The sequence below is a fragment of the Carassius carassius genome, chromosome 30 (assembly GCF_963082965.1).
Source record: "Carassius carassius chromosome 30, fCarCar2.1, whole genome shotgun sequence".
Taxonomy (NCBI): domain Eukaryota; kingdom Metazoa; phylum Chordata; class Actinopteri; order Cypriniformes; family Cyprinidae; genus Carassius; species Carassius carassius.
Window position 1 is genome coordinate 4,983,583 of NC_081784.1, and position 15,584 is coordinate 4,999,166.

At 33.8% G+C, this 15,584-nt stretch overlaps 2 protein-coding genes across 4 annotated transcripts; one reads left to right on the forward strand and one right to left on the reverse strand.

Moving 5' to 3' along the window:
• Positions 1–302: 302 nt before the first annotated feature.
• On the forward strand, positions 303–4,080 carry LOC132111092 (kynurenine 3-monooxygenase-like). Of its 2 annotated transcripts, none has more exons than XR_009424729.1 (4): positions 303–489; positions 582–653; positions 1,589–1,709; positions 3,770–4,080. XR_009424729.1 is itself a non-coding variant. In XM_059518261.1 (4 exons), exons 1-4 carry the CDS (start codon positions 457–459, stop codon positions 3,804–3,806), a joined length of 264 nt encoding a protein of 87 aa, XP_059374244.1. In that variant the 5' UTR covers positions 303–456; the 3' UTR covers positions 3,807–4,080. The 2 variants fall into 2 exon arrangements, 1 of the variants encoding a protein (XP_059374244.1); XM_059518261.1 differs by having other exon boundaries at positions 582–658; positions 1,593–1,709.
• A 792-nt stretch (positions 4,081–4,872) lies between these two features.
• LOC132110455 (opsin-3-like) lies at positions 4,873–12,351 on the reverse strand. 2 transcript variants are annotated; one of them, XM_059517078.1, is made up of 4 exons: positions 12,298–12,351; positions 10,260–10,579; positions 5,986–6,237; positions 4,873–5,790 (listed from the first exon to the last, which is right to left on the reverse strand). In XM_059517078.1, exons 2-4 carry the CDS (start codon positions 10,563–10,565, stop codon positions 5,524–5,526), a joined length of 825 nt encoding a protein of 274 aa, XP_059373061.1. In that variant the 5' UTR covers positions 10,566–10,579; positions 12,298–12,351; the 3' UTR covers positions 4,873–5,523. The 2 variants fall into 2 exon arrangements, with proteins under 2 accessions (XP_059373061.1, XP_059373059.1); XM_059517076.1 differs by having other exon boundaries at positions 11,811–12,351.
• Positions 12,352–15,584: the final 3,233 nt, after the last annotated feature.

A 15,584-nucleotide genomic window follows, 5' to 3' on the forward strand; every position in this document is an offset into this window, starting at 1 on the left:
ACACTGAACTTTAATTACAAACTTCAGGACTGGAGTCCAAAAAACAGGAACAATGACCTTTACTGGGTAAACAGCAATCACATTCTATCTTTCTGTCTCAGAAAAATAATACCATGATATTTTTGAAAATACCTTGGGGTACCATGTAAAGGAAAAGTCACCAAAAAAACAAAGATTCTGTCATTATTCACTGGAGTTATTATTAAGTACTAAACTAAATAAACAAAAAATAATATATAAAGAGTTTTTATTCATTTCTATGTATTAGTTTAGTATATATCTTGAAATATATTGGCGAGAAGTAAACAAGATTTTGTCTCTTAACAGGCCTGATGTCCAGAAGACGGAGATGCAGGCTGATCTGATCGTAGGCTGTGATGGAGCTTTCTCTGATGTCAGGAAGCATTTCCTTTGGCAAAGTCGTTTCAATTACAGCCAGACATTCCCTACGGGTACATGGAGCTCACCGTGCCCCCTAAAGACGGAGATGTAAGTGTCACTGCAATGTTATCTGGCAGTCTTCCTTACCCATCTGCCCTCTTTTTGTCAGCTCACATCTCTTTCTCTCTGGGTGCTCTAAGTTTGCTGTGGAGCCCAATTACTTGCACATTTGGCCCAGGAACACTTTCATGATGATTGCCCTGCTCAACTTGGTAAAGTCATGTAATAATTTTCTTTATCTGTTATATTGTTATTTTTTTTATTCACAATATTATTGTTTTTTAAATTTGTTTTGTGATTTATTATTAAAGAATATTTTATTATTTTAAACTTCTTTTTAATGATCTAATTATTATTATTATTATTAATAATAATAAATAATAAAGAACATTTTTAGGGATGTCAATCGATTAATTGCAAAATAAAAATAAATAAAATAAAAGTTTGTGTTTACATAATATGTGTGTGTGTATAAATATTCTACTGTTAAATACTGTATAAATATGCACAGTACACACGCATATACAGTATTATGTAAACACAAACTTTTATTTTGGATGCGATTCATCGCGATTAGACAGTTTTCAAGTTTTAGTTTTTCTTTTATTATTATTATTTTTATTATTGTTGCTTATATTATTATTATTATTCATAGTAGTATTATGTGATGAAACATTCATTAGTTGGTTTAATTATTAATATTATTACATTAAAGAATATTTTATTTAAATTTTTTTGTGATTATATTTTAATTACTGTAGTTTTTGATTATTATTAATTTTTTCTTATTTATTAAAGTTTTTGTATTGACCATTCATTATTTTTTTGTGATGATGATTATAATTATTATTTCTAATGTGGTTTTCCATCACAAATACAACCTTTGGCATACAAATGCAAATCATCTCAGCGTCTCTTATAGTACTCCCCTAATTTTCAGAGAAAATATAACTAACCTCTCTGCATTTTTTTTTTTAATCAAATATTCAGGGTTTTTAGAATTACATTTTGATGACTGTGGTTTATGAATAATTCAAATAATTCAGCCTCCAGAAGTGTTTTGAATGTACATTATCATCTTTTGCTTTGGTTATGTTGTGGTTTCTTTGCGAGAAATCACGTTCCTTTTGATTTTCATTTTTTAAAGACAGGATGTTCACATGCACACTCTTCATGCCCTTTGAAGAATTTGAGAAGATTCGCTCCGGTGATGAGGTCATCTGTTTCTTCCAGAAATACTTTCCTGACTCTGCACCTCTAATAGGAGTGTGAGTACAGCTCGTTCTCTCTCTCTTTCAGTCTCTTATCACTCGTTCTGCTTCATGCTTTTCTCAGGTCTGAAGTACATGTTAGTGAGGTGTGAAATTTCAGTCTAACAGACACGCAGCCCAATGAATGCTACAGGTGATGAGGAGATACAGTACTGAGATGACGGGGTGAAGACAGTGGGTGATTTCAAACCTCACAGAACTGTAAATAAGTTTCAGACAGCTCAATGTGCACTTCAGCATTCAAGAATCAACTGAAGATTTACATTTAGTTGTAAAAATTATTCAATGGTCTACATTACACATATATGAGTACTGAAAGAACCAACAGAAATATGTGATTTTGCAATATACAACCATGCAAAAGTTTGAGTTTGATAAGAAATCTCTTATGCTCACAAAGGCTGCATTTATTTGATCAAAAACACAGTAAAAACTGCTTTCTATTCGAATAGATTTCCAAATGTAATTAATTCCTTTGATGCAAAGCTGAATTTTCAGCATCATAACTCCAGTCTTCAGTGTTCCTTCAGAAATCATTCTAATATTATGATTTTCTGTTTAAGAAACATTTATTATTTTCAATGTTGAAAACAGTTGTGCTGTTTCATTTGTTTTTGTGGAAGCCTTGCTACAATTGTTTTCAGGATTATTTGATTAAAAGAAGGTTCAAAAGAATAGATAGTAATAGAAATAGAACATCCAAAATGAAATATTTTGTAACATTACTTTTTGCACTTTTAATGAATTTAAAACTTTGCTGAATAAAAGTGTTCTTTATTTTTCTCTCGAGAGAAAAAAAAATGACTTACCCAAAACTTTGGATCTAGATGTATTGAATTAATATCAGCAAAGTATACTTCATCCAGAAATGAAAATTCTGTCACCATAATTGCTCTTGTGTTTCTTTCTTCTGTGAAACAAAAAGGAGGCATTAGGCATAATAAAGGTCCCAGTCACATTTGCTTTATGGTATCCAAATAAGATATAATCCAGTGTGAATGGTGACCAATACTCTCTTTCTGTGTTCCACAGAATAAAGAAAGTCAAATGGGATTGAAACAACAATGAGGATGACATTTAATAACCTTTACCATCTTAATTTAACACTGACCCTTGTATAAAAGACTCAGTTTCAGGCTTTCATACACAGTATGCTGAATAACTAGTCAGTGTGCAAACGAGTTGTACAGGTTGTAATTCTCAAAATGTAGTTTTTACTTGAATTAACAGAAAGCTTTGGAGAAGATTGTCCTATATTAAATGTCATAATTACCATAATTAAGCAGTGATTGTGCCACAGAAGTCATTGTGCCACAGACAGACGTGACAGTGATATATAGGCATGTATGTTATTGGCTACTGCATGCATTCGCTCAGGCTGAGTGTGTTTTATGTGTCTTGTGTTTTCACAGTGAGGTCTGCAATACTGTATCTGGACACTGGCAGCTGTCACGTCCTGCAGTCACATGACTCACCCACATCACCTTATTTATTTATTTATTTTGCCAAATGGGAATGATAATGAATGATAAATATGTATTCAGATGGATGATTGATGATAATAGGAAATAATATTCCCGTAGCTCATCTTAGAGCTAACAAGGTCGTGGGTTTGTAGTTAAACAAGTTTGTTTATCAGAGCTGCTAAGCAAAGCTGTCCTTGTTTTCTGTTCATGAAGTATTATGCATGCAGCACAAACACACACACTGACACAGCAGCAGTAATCAGTCTGACCAGCTGATCGCAGTGACACAGGTCAACCTCATTAATGATAGCAGGGTGAAAAATACAGACACACACATTTGTTTCCAAGAGGTTTAGGATAGACCAAGAGCTAGATAATTAAATGCTGCCTTTATGTGATCTGTAATGTGAGAGCACGGGTCAATTCCAGATATTTCCTGTTCCGAAAATACCTGGACAGTATCCTTCACTTCATCATGCCTAAAACAATCATCACACTTTACACATGGTAAGAGCCTTTTTGTGTTCTAGCATCTTGATTTTTGTTGTTGGTTAGTTCACTAATTCAAATGTCTGATTATTTGCCTCTTAGGTCACATTTACCAGAACACAGTACCATGAAGCGGTGAAGCAATGGCATTGGCAAAATTAGACAAAAATTTGGTGTTTGAAAGTGCTTGAGAGCAACGTTTGTCTGACAAATGACCTGTGCCAGTTTAAAATCATGAACCGTGAGAGGATAAAAAACAAAGTGTTTAAAAACAGCTATCAACAAAATTATTTCACTCGAAGACTCATTAGCATTATGGTTATAATAGCACATTTCAAACTGATGGTAGAAAAATAAGATTCTGTGTTTTCAGTTGAATTTTTTATTAAATTAGAAACTTCAGAATGTCCTGTTCAGGAACTAATCAAAGTGTGTTTCCAGCACTGAAACCAATGAGCTGATAAACTTTTGAACTTTTGTTTTTCTTTTTTTTTTTTTGTTGCTGAAATGTATGCTACAGTGGTATACTGTATCCCACAATGCAATGCACTCGACTTGACCATTCTCTTTGTGTATGAAACACAAGTATTTTGTGATTCTGATTAAATGATTTTGACATTTTTAAAGTCTCTTATGCTCAAGGCTGTGTTTACAATAAAACTGTAATATTGTGAAGTCTTATTATGAAAAGTTATTTATTAATGTGTAATTATTCTGTGGACGAACAACTTGTGTGTGGTTATATTTTTTCTATTGACTATTCAAAACTACTACTTCCGGAAACAACAGAAATAATAATAATAGTAATTATTAAAAAAAAAATAGATTTACAAATGTAGGAATAAATTACGAATTCAAGAAACAAATTCTGTCATCTTATAAAAAGAGAGCCATCCTTTAAAATCACTTGCTATAACAACTAATAAAAAGTATAGTATCACTAAATTCGTGCAAAACTTTAAAAAACATTATTGAAAGAAAAATTTGACGTTTCATATCATAATAAAAATGAAAAGAATATTACACGATTATGGATTCCGGTCTGAAAAAAACTGTGATTTGGCATTTCTTTATTTTTAGGCTTACACAGTTTACAAATGCTACTCAAATGTGCCATTATTGAACTAACACAAAAGTACATAGTGTATTTTATGCAAATATAACTGATGTAAATGACAAAAACAAAGTTTAAAGTTCACCCAAAAATTAAAAGTCGTTTTTCAGAGTGTGCATCGCCTCAGTGGATTTAAAAAAAATCTATATTCACTATAAAAGAAAACGAAAAACAGAGATCTTCTCAAGAATAATGCAATTTTTGGTAAACTCACCAAAGCTTAATATTTTAGGGTTTGTTAAAGCCTTTAATCAAAAATTGATTATTAGAAATAGTTACGTTTGGCTTGTTTTAAGGACACACACTTTGCTTCCTCCAGGGGGCGCTGTAGACCTGACTGACATTATGTATGAGATGCTGCAGTTTTGACAAATGTCCTTGCACTAAACTGTGTTCCTAATCTATCTGAGCACACTCACTAATGTATTCTGCTCACAGACTATGCAATCTAAGCTGCGGATATCTCACCAGCTCACGAAACTGGGTGAAGTTTCAGTGTCTGAAATGATGGAGAAAATCATAAACAACTCCAAGTCATTTTCATAAAATAGTTACAATTGATATAATTCACACAAGTCTTGATACACAAAAAAGTTAGTTTATGTTGCAAAAATAAAGAAATCCTTGTTTCCATATTTATTTATAAAAAAGATGTTTCTGTATCTTCTGTATGTTATAAGTATTAAATTAGTGTGATGTTAATGAACCCCAGCGTCGTTCTTTTATGTGACTGCAGCAAGTGTCAAAGCGGTCGAACTTGAATTACGTTTATGTCTGGTTCGTCATTGCATTTGGAGGTAATATCCAGATGATGAGTGTCATTGCTAGCGATGATGAATACGATGGAGGAAGAGCTGAAGGTCACTCTCTTTTTCGGCCGGTCGGGACGGCTCTGTGACATCACAATGGGCCGTATAGGATGTTCAATGCGGGCCAGGGGATGGTCCTTAATGCTGTGCTGCACACTGGCCAGACGAGAACACAGCATCTGTAACATACACCTGCGAAACTGACCAATCAGAACAGGGTAAGTAAGTCTCATATACATACACTGTGAAAAAAATATATTGAAATAACACTATTTCAGTTTTTCTACTTTAAAGTATTGTGTATGTCCTATTGTGATGTCACAGACCTGCCTATATAATATAATAACCACCCTCACTAAATTCCCTTCCATTTGAACTGAGTGACTTCTGCTGACCTTTCTGCTCATGAAGGCGTAGATGACGGGGTTGTAGGCAGTGCTGGATTTGGCGAAGAGAGAGGGAATGATGGCAAAAGTGGGGGAGATGAAACTCTTCCGGCCAAAAGCCTCCAGCATGGAGACCACAGCATAGGGCGTCCAGCACACCAGGAAACAGGTGATCATCATTAGAAACATCGCCGCCACTTTCTTCTCATATCGCAGGATCTTAATCGTCTGAACCGTCTGCAGATCCTGGATAGAACGCAGCTATAGGAAGACATCAGAAAAAAATTCTGTCATAAAACTCCTCAATCTGTTAAAGAACATTGTATTGCATGTCCATGTCCACAAATTAGTATATTATTAAAAATTATCTGTTTAATAATCAAATTCTCAGATACTGCCCAATTTGATAATGAGACTCAATGTAATAAAGCATTTGACATAGAAATCTTACTTAGAAAATACTTGTTATGGTAAAGACAGTAGTATTGGGATCCGTAATACTGTGTTATTTAAAGTAAATAAATAAAATTGGAATTTTAACCAAATTATTTTAAAGAGGTAGAATTTCCCTCATTTTCTTTTAATCTGTTTATAAGGAAAGTTAAAATGTCTAGAAAGGGGAAAAAAAAATGATGATATTCTGCAAACATAACATCGCAATCCCATTAAAGTTAGGTTTTTATAACATAATAAAAGGTGCTATCAAAAGTTTCAGAATTTTTTAAAATTATTCTAGGGAACAAAAAAAGTAATAAAAGAATAGAATTGAATAGAACAGAATCACAAGCACCACACTAATTATCCGTCAATTTAATACACACAATGAAACTTACATCCCAATTCATACATCCATATCCACGAATCCACAATCTATTTGTACGTTCATAGAAAAAGGCATAGTCAAACGAGGCTGACATAGCTATACTGTAGATGGATATCGGACATACTGTTCCTGATGATTAAGATATGTACTTTCCCACGGAGACTGGCTTTGGATGGAGGTCATATAAAATACATTGAATTAAGCTATGAACTCGATCATAATACACAATGTTTCCATCTAACATAGATGTTAGCTGTAGCTCATCATTTTAATGGAGTGTTTTCACTAGTTAGCAGTAAACCAATTACCTCACCTCAATATGATTGTAGATTTGGGTTGAATGTTATATCTTTAGAATGGAAATATTGATATTTTATTAGAAAACATCATGCCTTTTCACTTATTTCAGAAATGAATCTTTCTCTTAAAAACTTGTGACTTCGATTATTCGGTTCAAGCGATCCAGTAGCAAAAAAAAAAAAAAAAACATGAAAAAAAGAGCTATTATTTTTCGATAATCAACATTGCTTGTAATGATTTTAAAAAGCACATATAGTGATGGGTGAAAGGGAGCTTTTCAAAACTTTGCGAATGATTCAGAAATTAAAATGATGGTTTGCGAATCATTATTCAGATGGGGACTTTGGGCATGTATCGCAAATCTTTTTTTCTGTTTTTTTTTGTTTTTATTTAAACAACAGACCATTACAGTAAAGTTATAAAAAGAAAACTAAGAAAAAAATAAACATAAACAAATATAAATTTTCTTCAAGAAAGTTGTATTATAGTAAAAGTGTAGTAACATTGCATATTTATTTATTACTTTTTTTGTATAACCATAGTTTTACTACAAATGGCCTTTGTAGCCAATGTGTGGTTAACATGGTTTAACTAGCAACCATGTTTATCATTATTTACCCTATTTTGGTTAATTGGTTAACCATGGTTCATTTTCATAAGGGATGTATTGCCATTTAAAAAGCAACGACAACAACAAAAAAAAACAAAACAAAAAAACATGAATAAAGAAAAGAGAGGTTTAGAGACAGGGAAATCTAGCTAGCAGGAAACACTATTAATCAAGAGATATTTTCCTAGATTCTCTTTCGAGCAGTCAAACAATCCAAAGAAAACACCTGTAAAACAGAAAGAAAAGTCACTCACAAAATGCATTGGATGAATATTAAAAATAATCTGACCAAACTTTCTCTGTGTGTGTACTCTGACAAACAAATGAAAGACATCTTCATCAGAAGAGTGACAAAAACAGCAACTCACTTCTTCATAAAGTCGGTTTATATTAAATTTATGTCCATAAGCTTTTTGTGACATTTGGAGTTACTCATTAATCCGCTGTTTGACCTCTTCATATTTAAGGAGAGGTCTAGTACCCAAAGTCAGACAACACTTGTTATGATTTTCAAGGGCATTATCATTACACAGATACTTGATAAAATTAGAGTTTGACTAAGCATCTCTCAGGCATTCTGTAACTAACACAGAACTGGGTCACCACCTGGGGGCACAATGGTGTTGATGTGAACAGCTGGTCTACGCTTTCTCCTGAAATCATTCCAAACCCAGTAAAGTCAATCTCATATGCGGGAGCGTATGTTAAATCATTTGACTGGCCACATTTAAACACATTTTTCTTTCACTAGTTAATATTAAACTGTCATGTGGTAGAATACGTGCTTTAAAATGTTGTAAAAATATATGTATATACAGTATGTGTACAATTCTATGTAATGTCTCAGTTTGAAAAACTATCCTTTTTACTGATTTATTCGTGACTGAATTGGTTCACTAATTCATTCATGCATTTATTGATTCCCTAATTCATTCATGTGCTTATTGATTGACCGAATCATTAATGCATTTATTGATTTCCTGATTAATTTATGTATTTATTCTATTCTATAGTCTGTATTTGTGCCTCGCAGATTTCACCTTTAGTAGTGTTTACTTGCTTTCTGCTTTTTTTGTGAAATATTACAATTTAAAATAACTGTTCTCTGTATATAAATATATTAAAATATAATTTATTCATGTAATGCAACGTTTAATTTCTCGGCATCATTACTCCAGTCTTCAGTGTCACATGATCCTTCAGAAATCATTTGAATATCCCGATTTGCTGATTATTATAATAGACTTCTGATTAATAATATCTTTGCTAAATTGAAGCATTCATTTCTTTAAAAAAAAATAAACAAAAACGTACTGTTCCTAAACCTTTAAACGATAGTGTATATTGCAGTGCAGTAGATAGCAATGGATTGAATTGAATTAAATAAGAATTTTTTAAGCCACAGAATGACTGGAGTTTTAGGCAAGTACGTCATATTAATCATATCTGTCAAAATACCATAGTTATTTCTTTATGTTTAAAATATTTAGGAAAGTTTTAAATACAAACCCAGAAGCAAAGGTACACATAAACTGCTTAAAGGTGAAGTGAGACATTTCTGCACCATTAACAAACTCTCCCACCCTGCTATTGGTCAGAAAAACAGACAGTCCCGCCTCCAAACACACGCCATTGGTTCAGTGATGCTGTTGTGGGCAGAATGCTTTTCAGTGGAATTAACCTACAAATAATTTAATCAAAGCAGTCTTTCTACACAAAACTAACAGTAAAGACTTCACACTTCAGTCTGTGGTAAGCACAAAATCACTTCTTGTTAGAGCAGTCATGCTCTCCAGCATCTGGATGGGACACTGAAAAAATCTGATGCACAGGAGCTGTGCTGATGAAACCCACAAGCTATTTACATGCACAATCACCGTCTCTGCTTATGTACTGAAGGCACTTTCAGACAATACAACTTTTATTGGATAGATCCCCTCATACAGCAGCATGTCAGCACCTCTGCACTGCTAAATCACAGCAGCTTGACAGTGAACAAATAAAATAAAAGAACAAGAGAGAATGATGAGGGTTAAAGAGAGAAAGAAAGTGTAAGTTGTCATATGCAAATCACAGGTTGGAAATGAGATGACAAGCAGTTTTGAGAAAATTTTTTAGAGAGGCCAAGGGTCAATACTATAATTAATTTTAAATAAAATTGGCTTAGCAGGTCATTTCTTTTGAAAAGATATAACACTATACTATATATATGTACAAATAAATATGTTCAACATTTTTTAAACTCTAGGGATCTGTCTTGCTGTCTGTAAGCAGCATCCTCACGGTTTCTACACTGGCAAGTGTGCACTTCACATATACAGCATGTGACACCCTGACTTTAGTCTATTTCATATGAAATATACATGCTTATGTAACCACTGATAATCTGAACTAGAAGAGGAAGGAAAAAGTTGGTACTGGATAGTCTTGAATATATATTTGATATATAAATACATATTTGACGCAACCAGACAAAGCCAATGAGAAAATTACACACGGTTGCATACATAATTCAAAGAAAGAAAACTGCATTACACCTGTACGCCTTACCATTTTCACAGTGTACAAGATGTTTCCATAACAGTAGGCCATGACGCCTACAGGAACAAAGAAGCATCCGAGGAGGAAGAAGAGAATGAAGGAAGCGTCGTTGGGATCTTTGGAAGCCCAGTCAAGAGAGCAGCCTAACTGATGGACTTCTAGCGTGTAGCGGTTCCATCCCAGGAGAGGAGCTCCAGTCCAGGCCAAAGAGTACAGCCAGATGTGTGTGATGGCCCTCCAGGCCCAGGGGAAGTCAATGACCTTGGCATGAACCACACGGATGTAGCGCTCATACGCCAGACCGGAGAGAGTCATGATGGACACGATGCCTTAAAAAACAGGAAGAGAAATAAAAAGACATATAGTTGACTTGAAATTAATAGATAGATAGATAGATAGATAGATAGATAGATAGATAGATAGATAGATAGATAGATAGATAGATATATAGTTGACCTGAAATTAATAGATAGATTGGATTATGTATTCTCCTCAAAGCAAATCCTTTCACAGATGCTCGATATTCTGCAGGATATTTCTGGTGCATTAAAGTGTCATTATCTGACTCCATTTGACTCTATCTTTCCCTGCGCCCGATGGACTTTTATTTCTATAAATGTGTCATAGTTGTATACTTGGGAGCTATGTCTTGCCTTATGTTGTAAATGTTCTTAAGACTGTGAAGGTATCTGATTTAATTTAGATAAGGAAACCACTAATTTCCTTTAGAAAATTTGCTATATGCTCTAAATAACTTGAATAAGACTGCACTAAATGAATAAGACGATGATCATATAAGATCATTTGCTGTAGGAAAGAAAAAATGATTTTTGTTTGTTTGTTAAAATAGACTTTTCATCCTGAGACGAAGACTCTAAAATCTAAAATCACATGCCACTTCTAGGATTTAAAAAGGTTTCTCCACAATATTTAAACCGTTGATTTACAAAGATTCCAAAAGTATAATCAAACGTCAGATCCCAAAATTCAAAACTTATCGTCCACCCAAGACCAAATGTTTTGAGTAGGCCTAATGCTATCCAAAATCATTTTATAGTGCTCTAGGATGCTCTTACATGTGAACAATGCAGGCACTTTTGCAGGATGTTTTATTATATACAGGCTACCGCTGAATACTTCCAGGCAAGGGCGTTTGATCTCGGCATTTTTGGGGACATAATGGCAGACAACAGACATTTAATTGTTTAATCAAAATTATTAAAAGCAATTTAGTAGTCGCTGGATATTGCCTAGCGTCGCTAATAAATTCTACTCATATGCAATTATACAATTTCAATGACAACTGACTGAGAACACGTGTAAAAATGACTAGGTTTACAGATAATAGATAAATAAAATAGCCTACAATACAAAAACGAATTGACGACAATGACCAAACACCATTAGACCATTAAAGAAATGTGTATTTCTTGATCTGTGTAAGTAAACATTTAAGAGGAAAAACGAATATTGACTTTGTTTGAACTCTTACTGAATTCTTTGAATCAGACTTATCCGGGAGACTCTATCGATACAAGCGGGACTAAAGTAAGAACTGACCGAATAAACTGTTGCTGAATCCATCCCAAACACATGTGGCAGAATTAAAGATCCATCTTCTCTTCACGCACGAGACGAATGTGAAATTAACCCCAGTGACTGACACCAGCAGATCGCTGACACTTATATTCACTATTAACAAATTAGTTGGTGTTCGGAGTCTCTTGAACCTGTAGTAGAGAATAATGACGATGATATTATTACAGAAGCCCAGGACACCGATAGATCCGATGGTGAACGTCAGGAGTTTAAAAGTCTCATCGGCGAAGATATAATCATAGTCCTCAAGGTTAGTCTCAAGCGATGTTTGATTAAAATAATTCATTTCCTTTCTAAGTGAATGTCCAGCATGGTGACTGAAACGCCTGATGGTCAGTGACCCGATTCAGCAGCCGTCCAGAATCAATCAGTGCAGTCGATGTGACAGTGATTGTAGTTCAGTATGTCACTTAGGTTGAATTCGTCTCAGAAGAAAAATGTCACCTACATCTTGAAATAAGCGTGAAAGTTTCACCAGAGACCTTCCAGTGTTTCCTATGATTGACTGGCACTGCTCAGTGAACGCAGATCGAGTGTGTAGCGCTCTGTTATGAACACTAATCACATCACGTGACGGTGATAGGCTCTGCTTTACTGCGCTGTTTTGAAAACTTCTGACAAGAAGGGCGATGATGTGCATTTAATGTGCAGAGAGAGGGGGGGGGGGGCACCTATAGAACTAAGAAAAATTACATCTTTGGCTTCTTTTTTTTCTGAATCAATGGTGGTTATTGGATAATATAACGTCTTAATAATTTGAAGCAGCCTAGAGTTTTTTTTGTTTTGTTTTGCTTGATTCTGGTTTTTATATGTAAAGTATTTTATGTTTGTGACTATTTTTGCTGGCATGTTTGTTCTTTATGTACTTGTGGACTTTGGTTTTCAACATCAACCTGCCAGTGACTGATGAACATGAACCTGTAAAGTGATGTTCTGCATTGTGTTTGCTGCACTGTTTTGAAAAAGAATGGCGATGATCAGTATTTAATGTGCTGTGAGACAAAAAAACTAATAATAGTGGAGATGAAGCTCAGTATAAAACCTAATGTGTTGTTTTGAAAACTTATGGCGGCTTTATTCAGTATTTTATGTGTTTATACGAAGACTGAATGGTGTTGTCCAGTAGCCTATTAATGCACCGTTATAAACAATCACAGTAATGGTGATGCTCATTATCTATGTTGTTTTGAAAACTTGTGGCGTAATGGCAACATTCAGTATTTTATATGCTTATATGAAAACTAATAGTGATGTAATGCCGTAAAGATGCTTATGATTGGAATGGTAATGTTTAGTATTTAATGCATGCGCTGTTATGAAGACTAATCACAGTGATTGTGATGTTCAATATTCAATGTGCTGTTATGTACCCTAATGGCAGTAAGTGTAATATTCAGCATTTAATGTGCTGTTATGAACACTAACAGTAAAGATATGTAGCCTACGTTAATATGCTGTTAAGTAAATTATGATAGTAACGGTTATGTTTTGTATTGTACGGTTGCTCCATATTTAATGCACCGATATGAGACAGACAACATAAATCAGCTAAAGCAAATCAACCTCCATTAGTTATGAAAAGGTTATGAACTTTCATATTTAATTCAAGGGCCAGAGAGAAGGAAATAGGCTATTACAGTAAAACAGAAAAAAAATGAAGTAAATAAAACAGAAAGATAAAATCTGAGTCCTTTTTTATTATAAGTGAGGATCTTATGATTGTTACTCAGTTTTATCTGCCACTGCTGAAGAAGAATCAGACTTTAAAATTAAAGCAAAAAATCTCTACAAACACTTCCTCTAATGTTGGAATTATTCATATTTAAAAATACATTTCAACAATATTTTAAGCTGTAAAAACCTAGCTGTGACCATTTTATGCTGCCTAGGTAATTAGAGCAACCTCAGACAGCCAAAGAGGTGATGCTTTTGCTCCCTTAATTACAAACATGCAAATGAAGCACAGGTGATTGGGGATCATCTTGATTAATAATGCCCCTGCCGCTTAGCCATGAAGGCTGGTTCAGATGATTCACCACTCATTACATGTCAGATTTAACATCACGTTCACTTGCTTCAGGCAAGACTGAGACAAAAGGTTTTTAGTCCTTTATATAAAGTATAGCTAGAGATTTATTTAAAAATGTTTTTGAAAAAAGTCTCTTATGCTTACTAAGGCTGCATTCCTTTGCTCAAAATACAGAAAAAAAGTGAAATATTATTACAATTAAAAATAATGTTTTCTATTTGAATATATTTTCTATTTTTTTTCTGTGACATCAAAGCTACATTTTCAACAGCCATTACTCCATTCTTCAATGTTATATGATCTTTTAGAAATCATCTTAATATGTGTCCAAACTTCTGACATACTTCATGAATCATGTGCAAATATAAGATTGTAGTATATGCTTTTGAACACTGCCATAATGCAGTTGACCCATTTTTTAACGACTCTCCTTGTTTATGTAAAGCTTATGATTAAATCCTCATAGAATTGTGGATTCACATGCAGTATAAGAACCTGAATATTGACAAACTGTACAATTATTTCAGCAGCTTGCAGTTGAAACTTTAATCTTTGACATGGAAATGTGTTTCCTAAGAGGCTCTTCTCAGTACAGCTCAATGACTTCTCGCACTTCTCATTGTAGATTGTGGTGATTAATCATTTACATTTTAGTCTCTTCCTCGCATCATATGGCTTGAGAAGACTAGAAATATGAATTAATATGCTATTTTTTTGTCAGCTGCAGTACCTATATCTTTGCTGTATAGAAAAGAGCAAGTAATACAGGTTTGGAATTACATAAGGGTGAGTAAATGATGACAGAATTGTAATTTTTGCACCTTAAAAATAGAGCAAATATTTTTGGAGCATGATTTACAACTTCAAAATGTCACATTTAACTTTGTAATTATTTGTGAATTTTACTTGCAATTTCAGAGTGAAAATTGTATGATGGTTTTTTTTTTCAGCATTTGAATTAATGAAAATTAATGTGAAAGAATATCTATTTTTGATGACCTTATGTGAACCCCCCTTGATGATTAAACTATATGCTGTGTGCTTTCAGTGATTACCTAGAAAAGAGTCTTTTGCCCTCACATCCTCATCTGACTCATGTCTCTGGAAACTGGGTCATTCGTCCATGCATCTACAACATCACTCTCATAGAATCAGGAAAATGAAAATCATAAAATACTGGAACATATGAATGCACTATATTACGATGACATGGTGCATGTCCTGAATAAAAACGTCATTCGATGCTTAATATGATGAATTGTTGAAAAATAAACTAGCTAGTCACTATTGTTTCCTGAAAACAGAACTTTATGCACTTCTGTCGTTTAAACCACATTTGTTAGAACATTCATAAATGACAAAGCACTACATGTTAGCTTGCTTATTTTGCTTAAGTGCATGATTACTTTAGCTTTATGCTTCACAGATCGAGAGCTGTAGTTCGAACCACACAAGTTTGAGATGATGTTTGGAAATAATCGTTAGAACTATGGATTCGTTAGGACAATAGGAACTTGCGACCACAGCAAAGCAGAGTTTCTTTAAGAAAAATCAGTTCACTCAGCGAGCATGTTGGAAACACCCCCAGGCAGCTAGACATGCAAGTACAGCATCTATCTACTTAGATGTTAGAAGATTAAAGCCTTTTAAACCCTTTAAGGTTACATTTCAATAAAATCGGACAACAATGACATCATAAATAATAT

Bases quoted from the DNA above. Each gene is read 5' to 3' on its own strand.
- LOC132111092 (XM_059518261.1), top strand. From the start codon at position 457: ATGGAGCTCACCGTGCCCCCTAAAGACGGAGAT. The intron at 659-1,592 runs GTCATGTAATAA...TTTTAAAGACAG, and splicing joins GCCCTGCTCAACTTGGTAAA to GATGTTCACATGCACACTCT. The intron at 1,710-3,769 runs GTGAGTACAGCT...TTTGCCTCTTAG, and splicing joins TCTGCACCTCTAATAGGAGT to GTCACATTTACCAGAACACA.
- LOC132110455 (XM_059517076.1), bottom strand. From the start codon at position 12,135: ATGAATTATTTTAATCAAACATCGCTTGAGACTAACCTTGAGGACTAT. The intron at 10,580-11,810 runs GTCAGTTCTTAC...CTGTTTTTTAAG, and splicing joins ATTCAGCAACAGTTTATTCG to GCATCGTGTCCATCATGACT. The intron at 5,791-5,985 runs GTCAGCAGAAGT...CTGATTGGTCAG, and splicing joins ACGCCTTCATGAGCAGAAAG to TTTCGCAGGTGTATGTTACA.